Below are 19,885 nucleotides of genomic sequence, written 5' to 3' on the forward strand. Positions count from 1 at the left end.
TGAGGTACTTCTGGGGTCTTTCCAGTTGCTGCATGTGTTTGGTAAGGTACATCCCAAAAGGGGCATTGTACTCTATTATGGGCCTGATGAGGGATGAGTAAAGAGGCACGATGACCTCCCCTAATCTAGATGTGAATCCCTTCATGATTAGGTGGGCTATATAAAATGTTTTTCTAACCACTTTGGCCACGTGGTTGTCAAATGAGAGATTGCTATCAACTTGGGTCCCCAGGTCCCTAATGACTTCTTCTGTACTTAATGGATTACCACCTATGTGGTAATTTGTGGGCACTTTGTTTTTGCCAAAGGGGATGACTATACACTTTTTGGCGTTTAGCTTGAGGCCATGGCTTTGGCACCAGTTGTCTGTTTCTGTGAGGCCCTTTTGGAGGATGCTTGTGTCGGCTGGAGAGTCGATTATGGCACCCAGTTTGCAGTCATCTGCGAACTTGGTCAGCCACAGTCCTTCCGTGTTGGCCTGTTCCTCCGAGAAATATATACCAAACAGGAGAGGTCCCAGGACTGAGCCTTGTGGGACGCCACTTGTAACTGGTTTGGAGTCTGACATGGCTCCAGCAATTCTAACCATGTGGGTTCTGTCCTTGAGCCAGTTTGCAACCCATCTAGTGACATAGGGGTTTATATTTAAGCTGGTGAGCTTATCTATAATGCCTGAGTGGGGTATTTTATCGAAGGGTTTTGCGAGGTCCAGATAGGCTGTGTGGACCACCTTCCCTTCGTCAATGGCCTTGGTGACTGTTTCAAAGAAGTCAACCAGGTTTAAGAGGCAGGATCTGCCCTTAACAAAGCCAAACTGGGTAGGATCCAGTGCCTGTAGGTCCCCAATATCTTTATTTATGAGGTCCATGATGATCCTTTGCATAGCTTTGCAGACCAAGCTAATCAGGCTTATGGGGCGATAGTTTCCAGGGTCCGTTGAGGCACCACCTTTGTGGAGAGGGACCACTGTTGCTGTACGCCACTCTTTGGGTACATATCCTGTAGTAAGGCTGAGACTGAACAGTAGTTTTATGTTTGGGTTTAGCTCTTCTTGGAGTTCATGTAGGACGCAGCCTGGGACACCGTCTGGTCCCATTGATGCTGTGTTTTTTGCTTTGGAGAGGGCGGCTCCCACCTGAGCATCTGAGATGTCGGGGGGGCAGCACTCTGGGATAGATATTTGCCCTTTTGGTAGGGGGGGGCAGAAGTTTGCGCTGAACCTGTCAGCTAGGATGTTGGCAATGTCTGTGGGATCAGTGTATTTTTTGTCATTTTGGACTAATTCTGAGCATATCTGGGAATTCCCACCCAGGTTCCTAACATAACTAAAGAAAGCCTTGTGATTATCTTTAGTGTCCTGTGCAATTTTTCTCTCGAAGCTGGCCTTTGACGATTTTATGAGTGCCTTTAGTTTTTTGCTAATACTGATCAGAGATGCCTTCCCTTTTTGGGATTTTGCTCTATCATGTAGTAGCTTCCTCCTATTGTATAGTTTGTTTATGGCTGGGGTCCACCAGACAGGTCGTCTGCCTTTGGAGGATTGAGTCTTGGTTTTATTTGGGATTGCATGATCCATGCATTCCTGAAGGTGGTCATAGAATGCATTTATAAAGGATTCTGCGGTCTGGGCCGTATTTTCCACAGGCCCGGGGGCTTTGAAGGATTCCACCTTGGTTTTGAGGAGTGTGAAATTTGCTTTAGAGAAGTTTTTCACTGTGGTTTTCTGGGCAGGGGGTGGGGTCGGGATGTGAATATCCAGTGAGATCAGTTTATGGTCTGATCTTACCAGTGAGGGATACACTTCTGGTCTGGAGCATAGAGTCCCCATGTTGGTGATGATCAGGTCCAGTATGTTTTCCCCTCTTGTGGGAGTGGTAACAAGTTGTTCCATAGCATTTGAGTTTATGAATTCTAGGAACCTTTGGGCAAGGGTGTTGGAGCTAGAGTAATGCTCCCAGTCTATGTTTGGGTAGTTGAAGTCGCCCAATATAATGGTGTTCGGAGAGACCTTCATATTTTCCAGTGTTCTCAGGAAGGCCGAGTGGGGTTCCTGGGTTTGGGAGGGTGGTCTGTAGCAGGCTATAAACTGGAAGGCAGTTTTACCCACTGTTAGTTGCACATGGATAGTCTCTGATGCTTCGTGCTTTGCCACCAACTTGGAGGTGTGGGTATCTTTGATGAATATCGATACTCCCCCTCCTTTTGTGGTTCGGTCCAAGTTTTGGGGCGAAAAGCATGGTATGAGGTATAACCTGGTAGTGCTGGGGTGCTCTCGGGAGTCCTGAACCAGGTTTCTGTTACTGCACAGATATCGATGTTCTCCATGCTAAGGAGAGTTTCGTGCGTGCATCTTGAGGTTTAGACTTCTAGCGTTGAGTAGCATTACTCTTAGTTTCTTATCCCTTGTGATACCTATGGAGGTGGGTTTATCTTTTGAGCCTTGCCTAAAAAAGGCACTATGGGGTAGCAAGAGCCTTTGCCAATATCCGAAGCCCAGGGTGACAGGTGCAAGCCGTCCCTAGCAAAGCATCGTGGCTTGTCGTGCATATCATCCCAAGCTGACAGGCATTGGATCCCCTTTGAATGACACCAATACTTAAGCCAATTGTTGAAATTGATCATCTTGTCTTCATATTGTGGCATCATTCTTGGTGAGGGTAAGATGTTACTCAAGGTCAGGGTCATACCAGTCTGGGCTACATGCTCAGAGAGCTCCTCTATGTCTCTTTTCATGTAGTCCAGGGAGGTACTTCTCAGGTCATTCACACCAGCATGGACAATGACAATGACTTATTGTGAAGCCTTTGTGGGTCCACTGAAAAGTATAACATCACTTGTGAGACAGGAGAGCTTTTGGTTTGGTTCTGGATCAGTGGGTCCCCTTGCGCCAAAAGAGCACATTACTCCGTTAAAAATACTGTTTTTACTAACAAATAAATTTGCATTTGTAATACTGCAGTTTGTTCAAAGTACATGGTAGAAAGAATCTGAAACGACTTTGCCTTGCATGTGGATAGCATTTCCTTAAGCCTGCCTCTTGCTTTCAGGTTTCCCTGTACACAGATGCCATGATGTAGACACATCAGAACTGTAATCAGAGTATTGAAACATTTATATTTTATTGTAGAGGTTACTGCATCAATGCCAATTTAATGCTGAATTCTTAGTAAGTTAATTAACCTTTCTGTTTACTCTTACTCTTAGGTGCATTATCCCCAATGCCTGCAGTTCGCACATTTTCCATTTTTGCTGGAATGGCGGTGTTCATTGACTTTCTCTTTCAAGTAACCTGCTTCATTAGTCTGCTAGGATTGGATCTTAAACGCCAAGAGGTGAGTCATCAATCTCTTGTCATAAAATTAGCAGTTCATTTTTTTTTTTCTTTTTTCCAGAATACTTGTTTGGAATAAAAAGGAGCTCAATATTTTAGAGCGTCTGCATAAATGATAGTAGATTGTTTTGAGGATGTATTCTTTTACAGCACACCTTATTTTAAATGCAAAGTCTGTGCATTACAACTTAAGTTGTTTGTGCTTCTGACATTTTCCTTGTTTTTTATAGTTTCAGCTTCCTCACAGCTCAAATGTATGTCACATAAATTATAGAATTTATAAATGCTTATGTACATATATATCTATATAACATTTTAAAGGTACTTAATGGCTACACTTGTCCATATTGGCCATTTTCAAACCCAGCATAGTAATATGTACACAAGAGAATTTAGTTATGTTCAGAAAAGGAGCGTTCTTTAGAAAGCAAAAACAAATCTTTCACATTATTTACAAACATAGTTATATGCAAATCGTGTCAGTAATGTTTAATCAAATGTTGGCAATCGAAACAGAAGACTTGAAAAATTATGAACATTTTATTGGAGTACAGAGAGGTATTTACAATATTTACAGGTATTTGGATTTTTTCAGTAGAGAATTTATGCATGAAGCTTTGGAGGTGAGAGAATTTTTATTCTGATTTTGCTGGCTTATGAATGTAAGGGGAAATATATTCAGTCATTTTGTACAGCAATGAATATTGCACTTGAACCATGTTTCTATTCGTATTTGTTTTCAGTATTAAGTTCTTCCTGCAGCAATGTTTCAGGTAGAGACTTCTGAGTAGAATCAGCCCAGATATCACCTTATAGTTCAGCAGAAGATAAATCCAAGTGACCTGTAACAAACAAAATGCAATGAAGATTCCTAAGGCTACAAAATGCAACTTTATATTCATTTAATAGTGGTCAGACAAGTGAGTTATAACGTGATATAGTGACCTTCTTGAAGTGTTTACACTTGCCCTTAGAATTAAGATTGGTGAAAGTATGTTTCTCTGACTTTGATAGATACCCACTGGTCACATTTTAAAATTATGCACTTCTGTTCTTGTTAATAATTGTCTTAATGATTTCACTCTTTATTTTATAGTCCTAATTAATTTCCCATTTTGTCAGGTCTTAATGGTGCTACATTTATTGTTGTTAAAGGTGAGATCATTACTAATGCACCTGCTGTACATTTTTGTACACCATCTTGGAGAACTTGGGCTTCCTTTATTGAAGTAATTGTTACTTATTTTGTAGTCATTAGCATACCTTTTTATCCAGCTTTAGTTTTTCACTTTTTGTATCACAGAATTATAGTCAGAAAGAAATGCCTCCACTTCAGAGCTATGGTAATCACCACTGGTATCCCCTCACCCTGACCTGTATCTTGTTGTTTAGCCAGTGTTTTACTCCGTTAGATATGGATCAGCATTTAAATTGTTAGTTATTCCTTTATGAGAAATTGAGATGAACACCTTAGCAAGGCTAGGATATTCAACATGCACTGTTTGCCCTTTATCAGATCCTGCTATTGCATCTTATAAATGCACCACAATATATATATATCCCCTTAATAATAATAACAGTAAGGATGTCTCCTTAATAAACTTATTAGGCAGGGATGTGAAAATGGTTAATGTTTTATTTGACATGTCTTGGAAAGATGTAGTCACATTTCCTATGATTCTGTACAGTAAGCCACCAAGTGTGTTGTCAAGTCAGTGAACCTGAGTTTTATTTATTTATTTGGCAGTAATTAACATCTGTGGCTATGCAATGAATGTGTACCTTGTCTCTGTAGCACTCGTATAAAAGTCTTTGTGACATTTGCATTCATTTTTTTCTACAAATATATTTGCTGTGTCCCGTGGCTAAACAACATTGTTAACTAATACTATGCTATGTTTGCACTTATCCCTTTCACTTTTCTGCTGTAACTTAAGAATCTTTATTATGAGTCTGAGCCCTTAAGGTCAAGCGAAGTTCATATGGATCCAGGAGATATGATACAAAAAAATATTTAGTTTCTGTGCTTTCTTTAATCTTGACTTTTTAGTTGCTGGGGTATTTTTTGGATGTTATGCATTTTTTTTTTCAATTTTATATTTTATTTTTTTAATTACATCAAAGGCTTTTTGTTCATTTTTTTATCTGTATATTTTTGACTTACTGACGCTCAACCCCTTTTTCCCATTTTTGCACATGCGTTTTACACAACTGGGTGGCTAGCCCTGCCGCGGTAGTTCATCCATGCCACTCACATACAAGCACGCACGCACACACACACAAACACACACTGGCACCTACGAGCAATTTAAGAGTGCCTAATCCACCTACTGCATGTCTATGAATGTGGAAAAAAACAATATCCAGAGCAAATATTGACTCATTGAGCAAATATTCTGATGTTTTCCTAAGTATTTTCCTTATTCCAGTGTAGCTTACAATTTAAAAGTCTAAAAAAGGTTTATTTTTGATTGAGTTTGTTCTCTTTTAGGTTAAAGATGACAGCGTCATGATCTCTGTTAATCACAGAGAGTATAACAATGTATGGGGAGCATAAAAGAACCTAGGTTACTCATAATAGTTAAGATATTGCTGTGTTTGGATTTTGCAATACTTGTTCCTAACATCTAATCATTTTTCATATTTATTTAGCATTGTTTAGCCATACCCAGTCATTGTTTGAGCAGTAAAATCTCTCGTATGGATTAAATTTTATTGCTTTTCAGTCAATAAATTTTCATGCTTTGTATTTCAGAAGTTCTAAAAAAGACATGATTGGGATGAACAGGCTTGTTTAGTACCTTTAACCCCAGGGAGAGAAGTGAAGCCCTCTAACTGCAGCATGTTCCAACTGGTTTCACATCTCACTGCAGAATGACCAGCAGTGAATCCCACTGTCTGTGACACCATATCCTTAGCCAGTCACTGGACACTGTAGTTTTTATCATATTCACATACCATGCAAGATTACAGGAGAAAATAGCTAAACAGGTGGTTTAATTACTTGTTAGGGTGCTTACTCCTGTGGCATATCCAGGAGGAAGAATGTTCCAAAATTATTCAGTTCAACACCAGTGTGTAAAATTACCATGTCATAAGTACCTCAAACTGCTGAATGTCACAGGGCGCACTTGATGAATGCAAAGCCAACTGTGCTGAGAGAGTATAGTACAGGGGAAATGCAGTGTTGCTTCATATCTTTAAAGGCATTTGTTAGCTCATCTGATTTCAGTGAGCCTGTATGATACATAATATTTTTTGTATTGCTTCTGCAGTTGGTCTTTTGATAAACATACTCTATGTGTGAGTAGTGTCGACATGCCTGGCTGACACGCGCCATGAAGTAACATGTCAACCACATATGCGCACACAACCTCTTAGTTTGGCAGTCCTTTTTAGCCACTCTCGCAATTTGGATGGTGATCCTTGCTGTTGTTTGTTAGTAAGAGTTCTTATGAAGGCTATATTACTAGCTGGAACCCACACTGGCATTTCCTATATTGTCTCAGGAGAAACATGATTTGGGAAGTGTCATACATCCCAGGGTTCAATCCAGACCTGTTTTCATGTTTGACTTCTTGTTTGTTGGCCCTGGAGTAGTGAATTATCCACAACAATCTGTTACTGGGTCTTCCCTTTCTGTAACTAAACCCATTAAAGATCTTGAATACTGATTCCTTCACTAGAGAAAATCTGGATCCTGCATTGTGCAGGTGGTATGCTCCCTGGAGAATGGTGTTCTTTGTTAACCATTTGGCTCTTGTAGTGCTATTTCTGGCCATTGAATTCCTTGCAGAAATTGCGGATTTTTAATTCCTCTCCTCATCCAGTTGAATATGCACTTCATTGTCTTTTATCTGAATGAGCAAGATGGTATGAGGTGTAACACCCCTTTGCAGAGGCATGATGCTGCCCTGGCATTGTGACATAGGCTGAGTCATCTTTTCCTCAGCAGTTCACATCCATTGCCAGGGAGATGGATGACCTGGCACATGCCATGTGACAAATCTCCATTGCTGTCCTGGATCTCTAGATACAGAAGCTGTGCCCATGCAGTATCTTTTGGAGGTGGGGTACTCCACTCAACAGACTGACCTGTTTGCTGGTCATGGGAACAGAGTTCTCCCCATTGTTTTGCCAAATGCAACAGGGTAGTGATGAAGGCATTCTCTTTTCCATAGGACAGGATGAACCCATCCCCTCTGTGGGACATGAACTTCCTAGTAGGCAGGCTTTACCTCTGTCATCTGAGTCTACTAGCTCAGTATTTTTGTTCTTGGAAAATACTGTTGCTGGTGGCTATTATTTCATAAGGGTGCATCTTAAAGTTTAAAGTCTTCATGTGTAGTACATAGTATTTGGTCAGTCATAAGGATGGTTTGTCTGTCAAGACACCTTAAAAGTTAGGTATAAACCCTTATGTCACCCAGAGGATAGCCAGCTGGCTCATAGACAGGACCCAGGAAGTTAGAAGTGGGGAGTCCACCTCTACAAAGAAGTCACTCCCAAATGGAGTCCCTCGGGGATTGGACCTGGGACTGCTGTTTTTTGGCATTTAGTTCTCTGAAGTCAAGGCCAATGTCAAGGGCGTCTGGCTTACTAAATTTGCAGACCATTGTAAATTAGGAGCAGTCAGAGAATCTGCCATTGACACTAATGTTCTCCAGGACACAGATAAATAACTTGTCAGAGACATGGACTAAATCTAAATGCCAAAAAATGGAATTCATCCATCTCTGTTACTATCATATTGACAATACAACCTAGGAATCTACCCAGTAGGCAGAGACTTGGGCACACACATGGACAGTAATCTAGCCTTTGACCATCATGTGTCTACAGTAGTGAGGAAATCATTCTGTGTTGTGCATCTTATAAACAAAGATACAGCATCTAGGTCCCAAGAGGTGATTGTTCAACTGTATTCAGCATTCATTAGACCTATTTTTGAGTACAATGCCCCCTTTGGTATGCACCTAACTCGGAACTTTCAACAGTTGGAATGTCCACAGAAGTTCCTCACTAAAAGAATACAGGGTGCAAGTAACAAGTCTTATGCAGACTGTCCCAAAGCCTTTTCTCTGTATTTTGTCTCCTACAGGCTGAGGGATATCTGTGCCTGGCATACAAGGCATTATCAGACCCCACCCTGCTAGACCTCTTGCATATCCGCAAAACAACACCACAAGAATTACCCATTTTGAAGACTTGAACCTTGCATGTCATATAAATAGGATCTGCTGGAGAAACAGGTATGTATCCAACAAACTACCCTTTCTCTGGAACAGGCTCCCCATCCATATGAAGCAGAGTTCCTTCCCTAACCCAATTAAAGTGTAACTTGGACAGTTGGATTGGGAACAGGAAATTCATCCCCGGTTTGGCACTTTTGTCTCTAATGAACCATTTAAAGGCTGTCTATATCCATCTCCATCTCCCAAGCCCCTGCTTACACTTGTCAAGAGTACCAGAACTTGTCAGAGATTTGGGGTACGTTGCTAGGCTTAAAAAGGTCCTAGTAGTCATTAGCACAGTATTCACCTATGAAAATTACTTCCTCCTGAAGGTGATTTGAAGGTTTTCTTGTGCCAGTTCATCAGGCTATTGCTTTATTTTGATTTACATTCATTTTGCAGAATTGCAGTACATCAGATTTTATTTGACTGAATGCAGTTACTAGACTGACTGAAATGTCATACCGTGTATTATTGAATTAATGAGAGCGAACAGAGCCTGCCATTCATGCATGTGAAGTAGACGTTATGAAGTCTGCTGCTGAAGCTTTTGAATGGAGATTGTGGTACAGTGAGGATGGTTAACTTTACCCTTTTCTTCACTGTAGTGTGATTGCAGAGTTGGTATATATAATTTGCAGGGGGTTTGGGGGGCAGAGGGGGGCTTGTCCCCCCTGGAAAAATGTACAAACAGATGTTTGTGTTTGTTTAGACCCTTCCACACTTGGTGGTTTTGGGCTATGTGAGAATGTTACAATAAAAAAAAAAAATGAAAAAATGCGAATATTGACCCAGGTTCCTTTAATTTGACATGTCTACCACTCAGCTGTCTGTAATTTGACTATTAGCAGCAATGCTTTTCTGCAAAACTGTTCTGTGATTCAGTTAAATGAATGTAAACCTTTTGATAGTGGTAGAAATGGTGGAAAGAAGGTCCTTCGCCCACTGGCAGCTCAGATATTACACGATTGTAGGAAGATGGATCAGCTGTTCATTACTCTTGGGAGAGAAGCAGAGGGCTGCTGTTGCCAAGAAGATACCTTTCCAAGTGTCTTGAGAGGTGCATCATCATTTGCCATCAGCCAGCCACCCATCCTTTAGCAAATGCTGCTATTAAAACTAAAGTGCATGTGAAGATTGACTCTTTCCAGTGCTTGATTTAAGAATGTTCTTTGTTGCAGACATTAGTGCCATGACCACTTAATTGTTTTAAGTACACAGTTTAATGAAGTATTTTTCTTTTGTCGAATTTGCCCTTCCTGCCTTCGAACCATCAGCCCCTCTCCCCAGCCAGTCAGCTCATTCGTAACTACCAAGCAAGAGATGACTAAGAGGGGTCATCATCCAGAATTCCAAGATGGCTGCAGCTTGAGTATCAGCTTAATTTTGGCTCTCCCAGTGTGAAAACAGAAACTTGGTCGAGAAGGCCAGTGGACTTTGGTGTTTCTGGGTAAATTTCATTAACTGGCTAGTAAGTGCACAGCCTGGGTGCCAGGAAAATGAAATATAGAGGGCCTGAAAGAAAATCGGCTACAAAAGGTGAGGGAAAAACACGGACTGGGAAAAGTACTGCAGCTGTTCAGCAAGAAGCAGTGCAAGCTCCAGGCATGACTTCTAGTAACCTAGAGAAAAATATAAGAACTAACTGCACACAGATCTGATTAAATAAAATGATGGAGTATGTCAACTCAAGCAACAACAGTCTGGAAAAAAAATGGAAGATACTTTGAACAGCTATTCAGATGAGGTGGTAAAACTACAAAAACAGATCAAAATGAAGAAAAGGCTGGCTGAATGAGACTGCTCAAAAAGAGATGTTTAAAAAAAAATAGAATTAGAGGACAGAGCACATACAGACAACCTCAGAATCTGATGTTGCCCTTTTCATTCTTCCTCACAAATGGGTTTGGATTCAATCCTCAGATTCAACTCGTCTGCATTTCCTAGACTTTGGATCCAACTCTCGAACTCCTCCCTCTACCCATAATGCTCTAGTCCATCTCCACTACCTCAGATCTCATTTGCCGCATTGTGATTAGATGTAGGTTCCAATCTTGAGTGTAATAAGTAGATGTTCTTCGTCTCACATTGCTGCTTTCATAACCTGTGGGTAGTCCGCTGTCCTCGGTCGGCCCGAATACCAAAGAGTTAGGCTGGCGTCAGTCATGGGCACCCGGAGCTGACGTCAGTACGCAGAAGTACTTAAGCGCATGACCGACACCATATCCTCAGTCTTTCTTGCCGCGTGGTCCGAAGCAGAAGCAGCGTTTGCAAGTGCTGTTCGGCGTTCTGAAATTTTCAATTTTCGAGTTTCAGACCGAAGACCAAGTTGGGCTAAGTACCCCGTTGGGGAAAATTTTTGTCTTTTCTTGCCTCAGATAATCCGGATGTCAGAAAAAGTTAATAATTGTGTTTCTTGTGGGAAACAGATACCTCATAGGGACTATCATTCTCTCTGTATTCCTTGCTTGGGGCCTGAGCACGACGTAGTCGGGTGTCGCTTTTGCGCTAGATTTAATAAGCGCACCATTAAACGCAGATTAGACTGTGCTAGGTTGGTTTTCGGTAAGCGGTGTAACTACAACATGCCGTCGGATCCTCCGACGCCCGCTACCGCAAAAAAGCGAAAAGATAAATCTTTAAGGTCTAAACCGGATGAGTCATCCGTTGCGGACGCTGGTTCTATGGAAACTACGGTTTAATCTGTGGATCCAGCCGAGGTCTCGGCTGAATCCCAGGGGGAACCTTTACTGTTACAGGAGTTGGCCTCTCAGGAGTTAGGCCAGGCTGAGGGTGCTTCTCAAGTTTCTGTGGTTCCATCCTTACAAAAGGTTATTAGGCCTTCTACTTCCGTCACTAAAGGCCCTGCTAAGGCTAGACCTTAGTTCTTCGGGCTCTGTTCCTAAAAAACATATGTTGAAAATGGCAGAGGATTTGATTACTTTGATCAAGGGTTCTATGCCCCCTCCAGAGAAGAGGCCTAGGGTGGAGACAGATTTAGAGGGAATAGAGCATTCCTCTGATTACTCTGAGTCCTCAGCTGAGGATATTCAGGATTTTCCTCCCTATTCAGATTCGGATGCAGAGGATTCCTGTCCTCCTGCTTCTCCTCCAGAGGATTTTTCCTTTTCTGAAACCTTGCATTCCATGAGGGAGCATTTCAAGTGGGAGGGTCAGGATTTTTCAGATTCTCGTAAGGGGCTTAGGGAATTTTTGTTTTTGCCACAACATAGACCTTTGGCTATTCCCCCTGTTTTAGATGTTGTTCAGGATGTTTTTTCTGAAGCTTCCCTTAATCCTGATTCTTTACCCCCCGCCCCTGTCAAGCCAGACAGGTATTACAGAGTTCCAGAGGCACATAAATATTTGTATAAGAGTCCTAGAGCTGACCCGGAAACTATTATTCAAGGGCCTAAAGGTGTCAGGGCTTCTGTGGTTAAGAATCCAGTTCTTTTGGATAAAGATTCTAGAGCGTTGGATAGGTGGGGTAAAAAAGTGTACACCTCTTCTACGTTAGCTATGAGGGCTTTTAAATTGCCAATTTCATATGCTGAAGTATCAGAACTTTCTGTTAGAGCATCTACCTTAGATTTTAATTGACCTATCTGAGGGTATAGAGTGCAAGGAATTGCAGGACTTGGTTCATGCTTCAGAACAAGTTGGTAAACATTCCTTGCAGTGTGGCTTTGATGCCCTTCAGGCTTCTTCCAGGGTGGCTGCTACTGGTTCAGTTATTCGTAGACATGCCTGGCTTAGGGATCAAAATTTGTCAGAGCATGTTAAAGCCCGGATTTTAGATGCTCCTCTTCAATCTGAAGTTCTTTTTGGTTCCCCTGTGGAGTCAGTTTTGAAAAAGATGGAAGACAAAGCTAAGTCTATGCAGACGGTTAAGGAATTTTTGCAAGTGCAGCCCCCTAAGTTTAGTAGGAATTGGCCTGCAAGAGGATGGTCTTACCCTTCTTCGGATTTTCAATCTAAGGGCAGGTCTAGACGTGGTAGGGGCAGGGCTCACGCTCAGGGTTCTTTCAGACCTAGGACTTGGAGTTCTCCTGCACAATCTTCTGGTGAGGGCAGGGGTCAGCCTTTTCGTAAACAGACCCAATGACCTGTATCTTCAGCTGCCAGATCCTTCTTTTCTGGCAGCTCCTCTAGGAGGAAAGTTGGCACTTTTCAAACAAAATTGGCATTTGGTCACCCAGGACAACTGGGTGTTGGACATAATAAATCAAGGCTACAAGTTTTATTTTCACACTTTTCCTCCTTTCAAAGGCATGCCAGATGTACCTCCTCAGCAAAGGCTGGAGGCTCAGGAACAAATTTCTTTGCTTTTACAGATGGGGGCAATCCAGGTGGTACCTCCGTCAGAAGAAGGCCTAGGGTTTTATTCTCGTCTATTCCTAGTGCCAAAGAAAGGAAACACTTGGAGGCCAATTCTGGATTTGTCCATTCTCAATACATACCTAGACATTCCAAAGTTCAAGATGTTAACATTACAGCAACTTCTGCCTCTGCTAGGCAAAAATCACTGGATGGTAACTCGGGATCTCAAAGAGGCCTATCTTCACATTCCTATCAGGCCCAGCTGCAGGAGATTCCTGCATTTTCGGGCTGGTACTTCTCATTATCAGTTCTCTGCATTGCCCTTTGGTTTATCTACTGCGCCCAGGGTGTTCACAAAGGTTCTGGCTTCTGTAATAACTTTCTTAAGACTGAGGGGAATACAAATTTATCCTTATCTGGACGATTGCCTGATTCTTGCTCAAGACAAAGACAAGTTACTTCAACATCTACAGTATGTAATGGCAGTTTTAAGGTGCCTAGGGTATTCTGTGAACGAAACAAAGTCCAGTCTAGTACCCTCTCAGGACATGTGCTTTCTGGGTGTGAGACTGAATACAGCCTCTCAGATGGCTTTTCTGACCCCGGACAAACAAAGAACTCTTCATCTATACTTCCAGCAATTATCAGTACTGTCCAGGCTGACTGCAAGGACAGTCCTTCAAGCCTTGGGGTTCATGGCATCTTGCAGTACTTCCCAATGCCAAACTGCATATGAGGAAGCTACAATGGTATCTCAAAAGTGTATGGACTCAACACTGCCACGATTTGGACACTGTCATTCAGATAATACCTTGCATCCAAAAGGAATTCTTGTGGTGGGCACAGGAATGTCACCTAAACAAGGGACTCTCTGTGACCCGACCAGAGGCAAGTCAGATCATAACGACAGATGCCTCAGACCTGGCTTGGGGAGCACACTTCAATGGGAAATGGATTCAAGACGCATGGCCTCCCAGACTACAGCATTTGCATATCAACATGAAGGAGATGTTAGCAGTCCAGTTTGCCCTGATGGCTTTCAAGGGCCTACTTCAACCAGGACAGGTGTTGATACGAACAGACAACACTACAGTCATGTGGTACATCAACAAGCAGGGGGGAACCCATTCTTACCCTCTTTGCAGACAAGCTATGATATTGTGGGAGACTGCTCTGAGTTTGCACATCACTCTTCAAGCACGGTTTCTGCCAGGGGCACAGAACTCCCTAGCAGATGTATTGAGCAGACAAATTGTGGATCCCCACGAGTGGAAATTGGATCCTCAAGTATTCCAACAGTTGACAGTGGCTTGGGGAACTCCAGACATAGATCTGTTCGCTTCCTCTCTAAATTTCCAACTACCAAAATTTTGAACAAAGATGTTTCACCCAAAAGCTTGGAAAGTGGATGCTCTATCTTTCAGTTGGAACAACCTTCACGTCTATGCTTTTCCTCCTCTGCCTCTCCTTACCAAGGTACTCTTGAAAGTCAGGCGGGACAAGCCTTGCATGATTTTGATAGCACCAGATTGGCCACAACAGCACTGGTATCCTCTGCTGAGGAGTTTAATTCAGGAGCCTCCTTGCCCTTTGCCACAGCTTCCTCACTTGTTGTCCCAGTCAAGCAGTCATTTGCTCAATGTCGGTGCAGTCCCTGCACCTAACGGCCTGGCGAATTCTGTTTTAGAGCCTGGGGGTTCTCAACTTCCTCAACAGGTTTTGGATGTCATTTTGGAAGCCAGGCGGCCCAGCACTAGAAAGGTTTATGCTGATAAATGGAGGAGATTTTTTCTTTGGAGCACAACAAAGGACTTTGATGTCTCGGTACCTAATTTTAGTTTTACACTGCAGTACCTTACTGAATTACTAGACAAGGGTTTGTCATTTTCTTCTGTGAAGGTTCATGCTGCAGCCATTTCTGCTCACTATGATTGTGACCCTCCTTTATTTTCTCACCCTTTGTTTAAGCAATTTCTTAGAGGGGCAAAAAATATAAGACCCCCACGTAGAGCTCCTACTCCTTCCTGGGATCTCAATTTTGTGTTGGAGAAGCTTACTTTGCCTCCTTTTGAACCTGCAGCTACGTCGGAATTGAAGTTTTTGTCTTGGAAGACTGCCTTTTTGTTGGCCATTACTTCTGCTAGAAGGGTATCTGAATTGCAGGCTCTCATGGCAGTTGAACCCTTTCTGATATTCCATAAGGATAGAGTTTCTTTACGTACTAACCCTACTTTTATGCCAAAAGTTATTTCTAATGTGGCCTTGAACCAGTCTATCCATTTGCCTACCTTTTATGCTGATCCCCAAAATAAGGGGGAAAAAATCTTGCATTCTTTGGATATACACAGGCAGTTACGTTACTATTTGAGCAGAACTAAGGAGTTCAGACAGACTCAACAGTTATTTGTTTCTTTTGCTTTGAGTTCACAAGGGAAAGCTGTTTCAAAGCAGACTATTTCAAAGTGGATTGCTAATTGTATTGCCTTTTGTTATTCTCATCATGGGAAGAATGTTCCTGCTGGGATTAGACCTCATTCCACTAGGGCTACTGCTACATCTACTGCTTTTTTGAGGGGTGTAGCTACTAAGGATATTTTGGAAGCAGCTACTTGGAGTTCAGTTTACACTTTTACTAAGCATTACCATCTCCCTCTTTACTCCAAGTCCAGGGCTGGGTTTGCCACTGCAGTCTTACAGGGCATGTTAGCAGCCCCTAATGCTTTTTAGTTTGCCAGCCTCCCTTTTCCTTTGCTTTGGGATTCTACCCACAGGTTATGACTGCAGCAATGTGAGACGAAGAACATAGTACAGTTTTGTACCTACCATAAATGTAGATGTTCGAGGATCCACATTGCTGCAGTCCTATTTTCCCTCCCTCCTTCCCCTCTATGGTTTGGGGTTGTTGTTGTTGTGGTTGTTCCTTAGGGATTATTGTTATTTTCTCCTTTGTGGCTCTGGCCTTTCCTTTTTTTAAGGCCTTCTGACATCTGGGGCAAGAAAGACTGAGGATATGGCGTCGGTCATGCGCTTAAGTACTTCTGCGTACTGACGTCAGCTCCGGGCGCCCATGACCGACGCCAGCCTAACTCTTTGGTATTCGGGCCGACCGAGGACAGCGGACTACCCACAGGTTATGACTGCAGCAATGTGGATCCTCGAACATCTACATTTATGGTAGGTACAAAACTGTACTTTTCTCTTTCAATAGTACTAGTTAAATTGATATTATTTTTAAAACTCATTTGTCTTTCTTTTCTATAACCTTCTTCTTAGTGTTCACTGGCATTAGGATTCCTTGTTTTTTACACTTTATTTCTCTACTCACCTTTGAGTAGTCTTCTTGCCATTGTTGGCACTACTTTCCTTACGTTTACAGGCATTTGATTTAGGATGCCATAACTGGTATTGCTTTTTTCCCTTTTTTATTTATTTAAAATTTGTTTACCAGGAAAGTCCGACATGGAGCAAAGCCAGTTTTCAGCAGAGGCCCGGAGAGAAATGTTCCAGATGCATGTCTTTGTAATGTGGGAGGAAGCTGGAGCACCCAGAGGAAACTCACACGAATGCAGGGAGGACATGCAGACTCTATAAAAGGCACCCCAGCCAAGAATCAAACTGGAGAGCCTGTTCTGTGAGGCGACAATGCAACCACTGCGCCACCAATGTTCTTCTTGTTTCAATGTTGCAGTCATTACATTGAGGTTATCTGCTTGGTTATTGGTTTAGAGCAAGAAAAAGGATCCCAAAAGGGGCACTTAGCTTTTTTGAAGACTTCGGTTTTGAAACTCAAAAATGAAAATTTCAGGAGTTGACCAATCGGCACTTACGAACTGCTTCTGCTTTGGGCACCGCATGGCAAGAAAGACTGATGTAATGGTGTCAGCTGCATGCTTTATACTCCTGACTACCTGACGTCAAGGAAGAAGAGAGTGCAACCGATGCAGGACCCAAGACTTTGATAATCAGGCTGGCTGAGGGCTACGTGCAAGCAGATAACCCAAATGTAATGACTGCAACAGTGAATATAATCTAACATCTACATTTATGGTAAGTGTACACAACTGTACTTTTTTCTATCTTATAGTCAGTATTTAAAAAAAAAGTTGTTTATTTCCTGATTTTATCCCTTTCAACCATGTCAGAGAAACCGATTGGTTTTAAAAAGTGCACTTCTTGTGGGCATAAACTCCGATGCCCACAAGAAGTGCGTGTATTGTCTAGGACCAGACCATCTCAACACAGCCTATTCTATTTGCGTTACTTTTAATCCTAGAGCCTTATTAGACAGACACAACAAACTAAATCCTAAAGGAAAACCCTTTATTTTCCTTCAAGTGCTCTCATCCCACTGCCCACTTCTATGCTTACTCTCACCTTTAAATCTTTTGCCTTTTTCGCAAGGTGTTCTCCTGGACCCAATCACAAAATGAACATTAGTTATCTGTTCTTTTTCTATCCTCTTCTGGACACCTCTCCTTTAATTTCTTTGCTTCTTCTTCGTTTCTCCCATGCTTCCCTGCTCTTGCATTCAAACTCTATCTATAATTTCCTTTTCCTTTCCTACTTTACTAACATTACAGTTGCATTAATATATCATTTTCTTATGTATAGTGCCCACTGCACCTCATTCTTGTTTGGAAATTGTTAAAAGTATTATGCTACTAGAACAGAGTGTGTTTTTGTGTGTAATGTATTAGTTTAGAGCTTTTCTGCTGTGTTTTTGTGTGTAATGTATTATCATGGAGCTTTTCTCCCCGGGCCTCCACTGAAAACGGGCTTTCGGGCCCAGTGGACTTCCCCGGTTATCAAACTGGAAATAAAATAAATAAATAAATAAATCCTAAGGGATTAATTCATGCTTCTGGAGCTCAAACCCCGTCCAGAATGCCCAAAAACATTTCTTCAGATACCAGAAAGAGGTCTCCTACAAAGTCCCCAAGGGCTTCATTGGAGCCATTAGAAAAAAATCAGAAATATTTCTGATCTGAAACCTACCTTGGATCCAAAAGGATTGGCTCCTATTACCATAGCCCCTTGACCACCTGCTTCTTTCTCGGATCCGAAGTCCTAGATAAGAACCAGTTCATCTCGAAGAAGTTGTACACCAGAGTACACAGTGAAGCCTGTTTCTCCTCCTCTGCCCACTCATCTTTTCCAGACTCTGAGGAAGCACTCTGTACCTCCTTCCACATCATCTTCTAGGTCATCCAGAAGTCTGTTAGAGGTGCATGTGGATAGGATGATGCGTACATTCCTCAGAGCTCGTATCCAGATTGGGATTCTTCCAGCTCTGTCCCGTACTGGATCTGTGAGTGTACCTACTAAGTCCCTTGTTTCTCCCTGTCCAATCTGAACAATGGTTTTGGAGTCCCAGGATTCAAGATCTCTGAGAGCTTTGGCATAGGATCTGAGGATAGTTCCTTCCTCCACCCTGATGATTTCCCTGACTGGCTATGCTCTGATACCCTCTGATCAAAACGGGTCTCGGAGCCGAGATGTTGGCACCAGGTCCGAGGGTTTGGGTTTGCTTCCATTTTTGTTAGATCCGTCTCTTCCTCTCGGGGCCTCTGCCCTGGACAGCTCAAATCCAATTCTCCCCCTGGGGTGCAGATCTGGGGGAGGCCTTGTTCTGCCTTCAGAAGTTTTATTTCTGGGGGGGGGGTTCCCTTGGTCCAGTGGCATTCAAGGTGGTAGAAAGGGCTTTCTCTGTTCATAGAGAACCGTCGTCATACCTCAGATCATGTCCCTTTCACCTCACTAGCTCCGAGCTCTGAGTCCATCAAGCCTACCACACAGGGATGGCCAGTTCCAGTTAGTCTCCAGGCAGTTCCACAAGAGGAGCTCCCCCTACTTTCTGATACATCCCTTGAACATCCCACAGAAGAGGTTTCCTGGAAGAGGACATGTAAGAGGAGACAGACTCCCCCTTGGAGTCTGTCACTGAAGACACAGATTTTGATGGAGAAGGATCCCCTAGATTGACCACCTGATAACATCTCCTGTGGAGATATTCTAGAAATCCTTAAGCAGAAAGGTGGCTGGTCTTCCCAGACTCCTCCTCCTGAGGAATCCGTGTTCCTGGAGGCTTTTGGTGCTGGACCATCTACATCTTGGATAATCCCCTGGCAGATTAACTCATCAGACTGGTTTCCCACTAGGCTTGGAAGGAACTGGATACTGTCAAGCCCATACCCAAGCACCCAGACAAATTTTAGCTCTCCCTTCAGACTGACCTCAATGGAGCAAAGGAGTCTTGGTGGATGCAACCAATAAGAAAGAGCTAACAAAGCAGAGATATTCTGTCCACCCACCGAACATTGGGTCCAGAGTGCTGGACAGATTCAGAAAGTGAGTGTTTGTCTCAGCTACCTTCACACTGAGGTCACTTAACTACATGGCATATTTTACAAGGCTGCAGAGGGATTTGACTAATTCAGGTTCATTCTCTGAGTCCATGTCTGCTGAGGACTTCAAAAGGACCTCCTCTCAAATGGCCATTCTGTTGTCTATTTCTAACGCATCTATGAAGCTAATCTCTCACACTGCTGGAAAGGTACCTTATGAGCTGCTAGTTCAAGTTATTGCCATAAGGAGACACGGGTGGATGCGTCAGTGCGACTTTGCAAAGCCCTTTAAGATCTCTTTTATGAATGCCTCTTTTGAAGGCAATTCTTTGTTTGGGCCATATGTTAAAAATACGCTTATCTGCAGCAAAAAGCCTGGAAAAACTCGGTCTGTTGTAGGAGTCCGATTTTCTACCCCTCAACAGACCTTCTCCCCCGAAACCAAAGAGATGGTAAGAAGATGCGGTTCTGTACATCTCCAGGGCCTTTCCAGAATTGGTGGGGAATAATTTCTCTAGAGGCGGAGATGGAAGTTTCAGTAGCAGACATTGCCGTAGAGGCAGAGGAGACCCACATAATCTGGGCTTTAGGGATTCTTATTCAGACAGGCCCTATCAGCGCTCCTGAAATGCTGCCCGACTGTTTAACTCTGGAGG

General features: G+C 42.7%; 1 protein-coding gene across 2 annotated transcripts in view; it reads left to right on the forward strand.

The window, feature by feature from the left end:
* NPC1 (NPC intracellular cholesterol transporter 1) overlaps window positions 1-19,885 on the forward strand; it is a 1,151,083-nt gene that overhangs the window by 732,855 nt on the left and 398,343 nt on the right. For both annotated transcript variants that reach the window (XM_044065361.1, XM_044065360.1), the window contains exon 15: window positions 3,205-3,332. In XM_044065361.1, coding sequence (XP_043921296.1) covers window positions 3,205-3,332 — 128 coding nt within the window. The remainder of the gene's footprint in view (window positions 1-3,204; window positions 3,333-19,885) is intronic.

The sequence above is a fragment of the Protopterus annectens genome, chromosome 3.part0 (genome assembly GCF_019279795.1).
Source record: "Protopterus annectens isolate FY-2018-M chromosome 3.part0, PAN1.0, whole genome shotgun sequence".
NCBI lineage: Eukaryota > Metazoa > Chordata > Ceratodontiformes > Protopteridae > Protopterus > Protopterus annectens.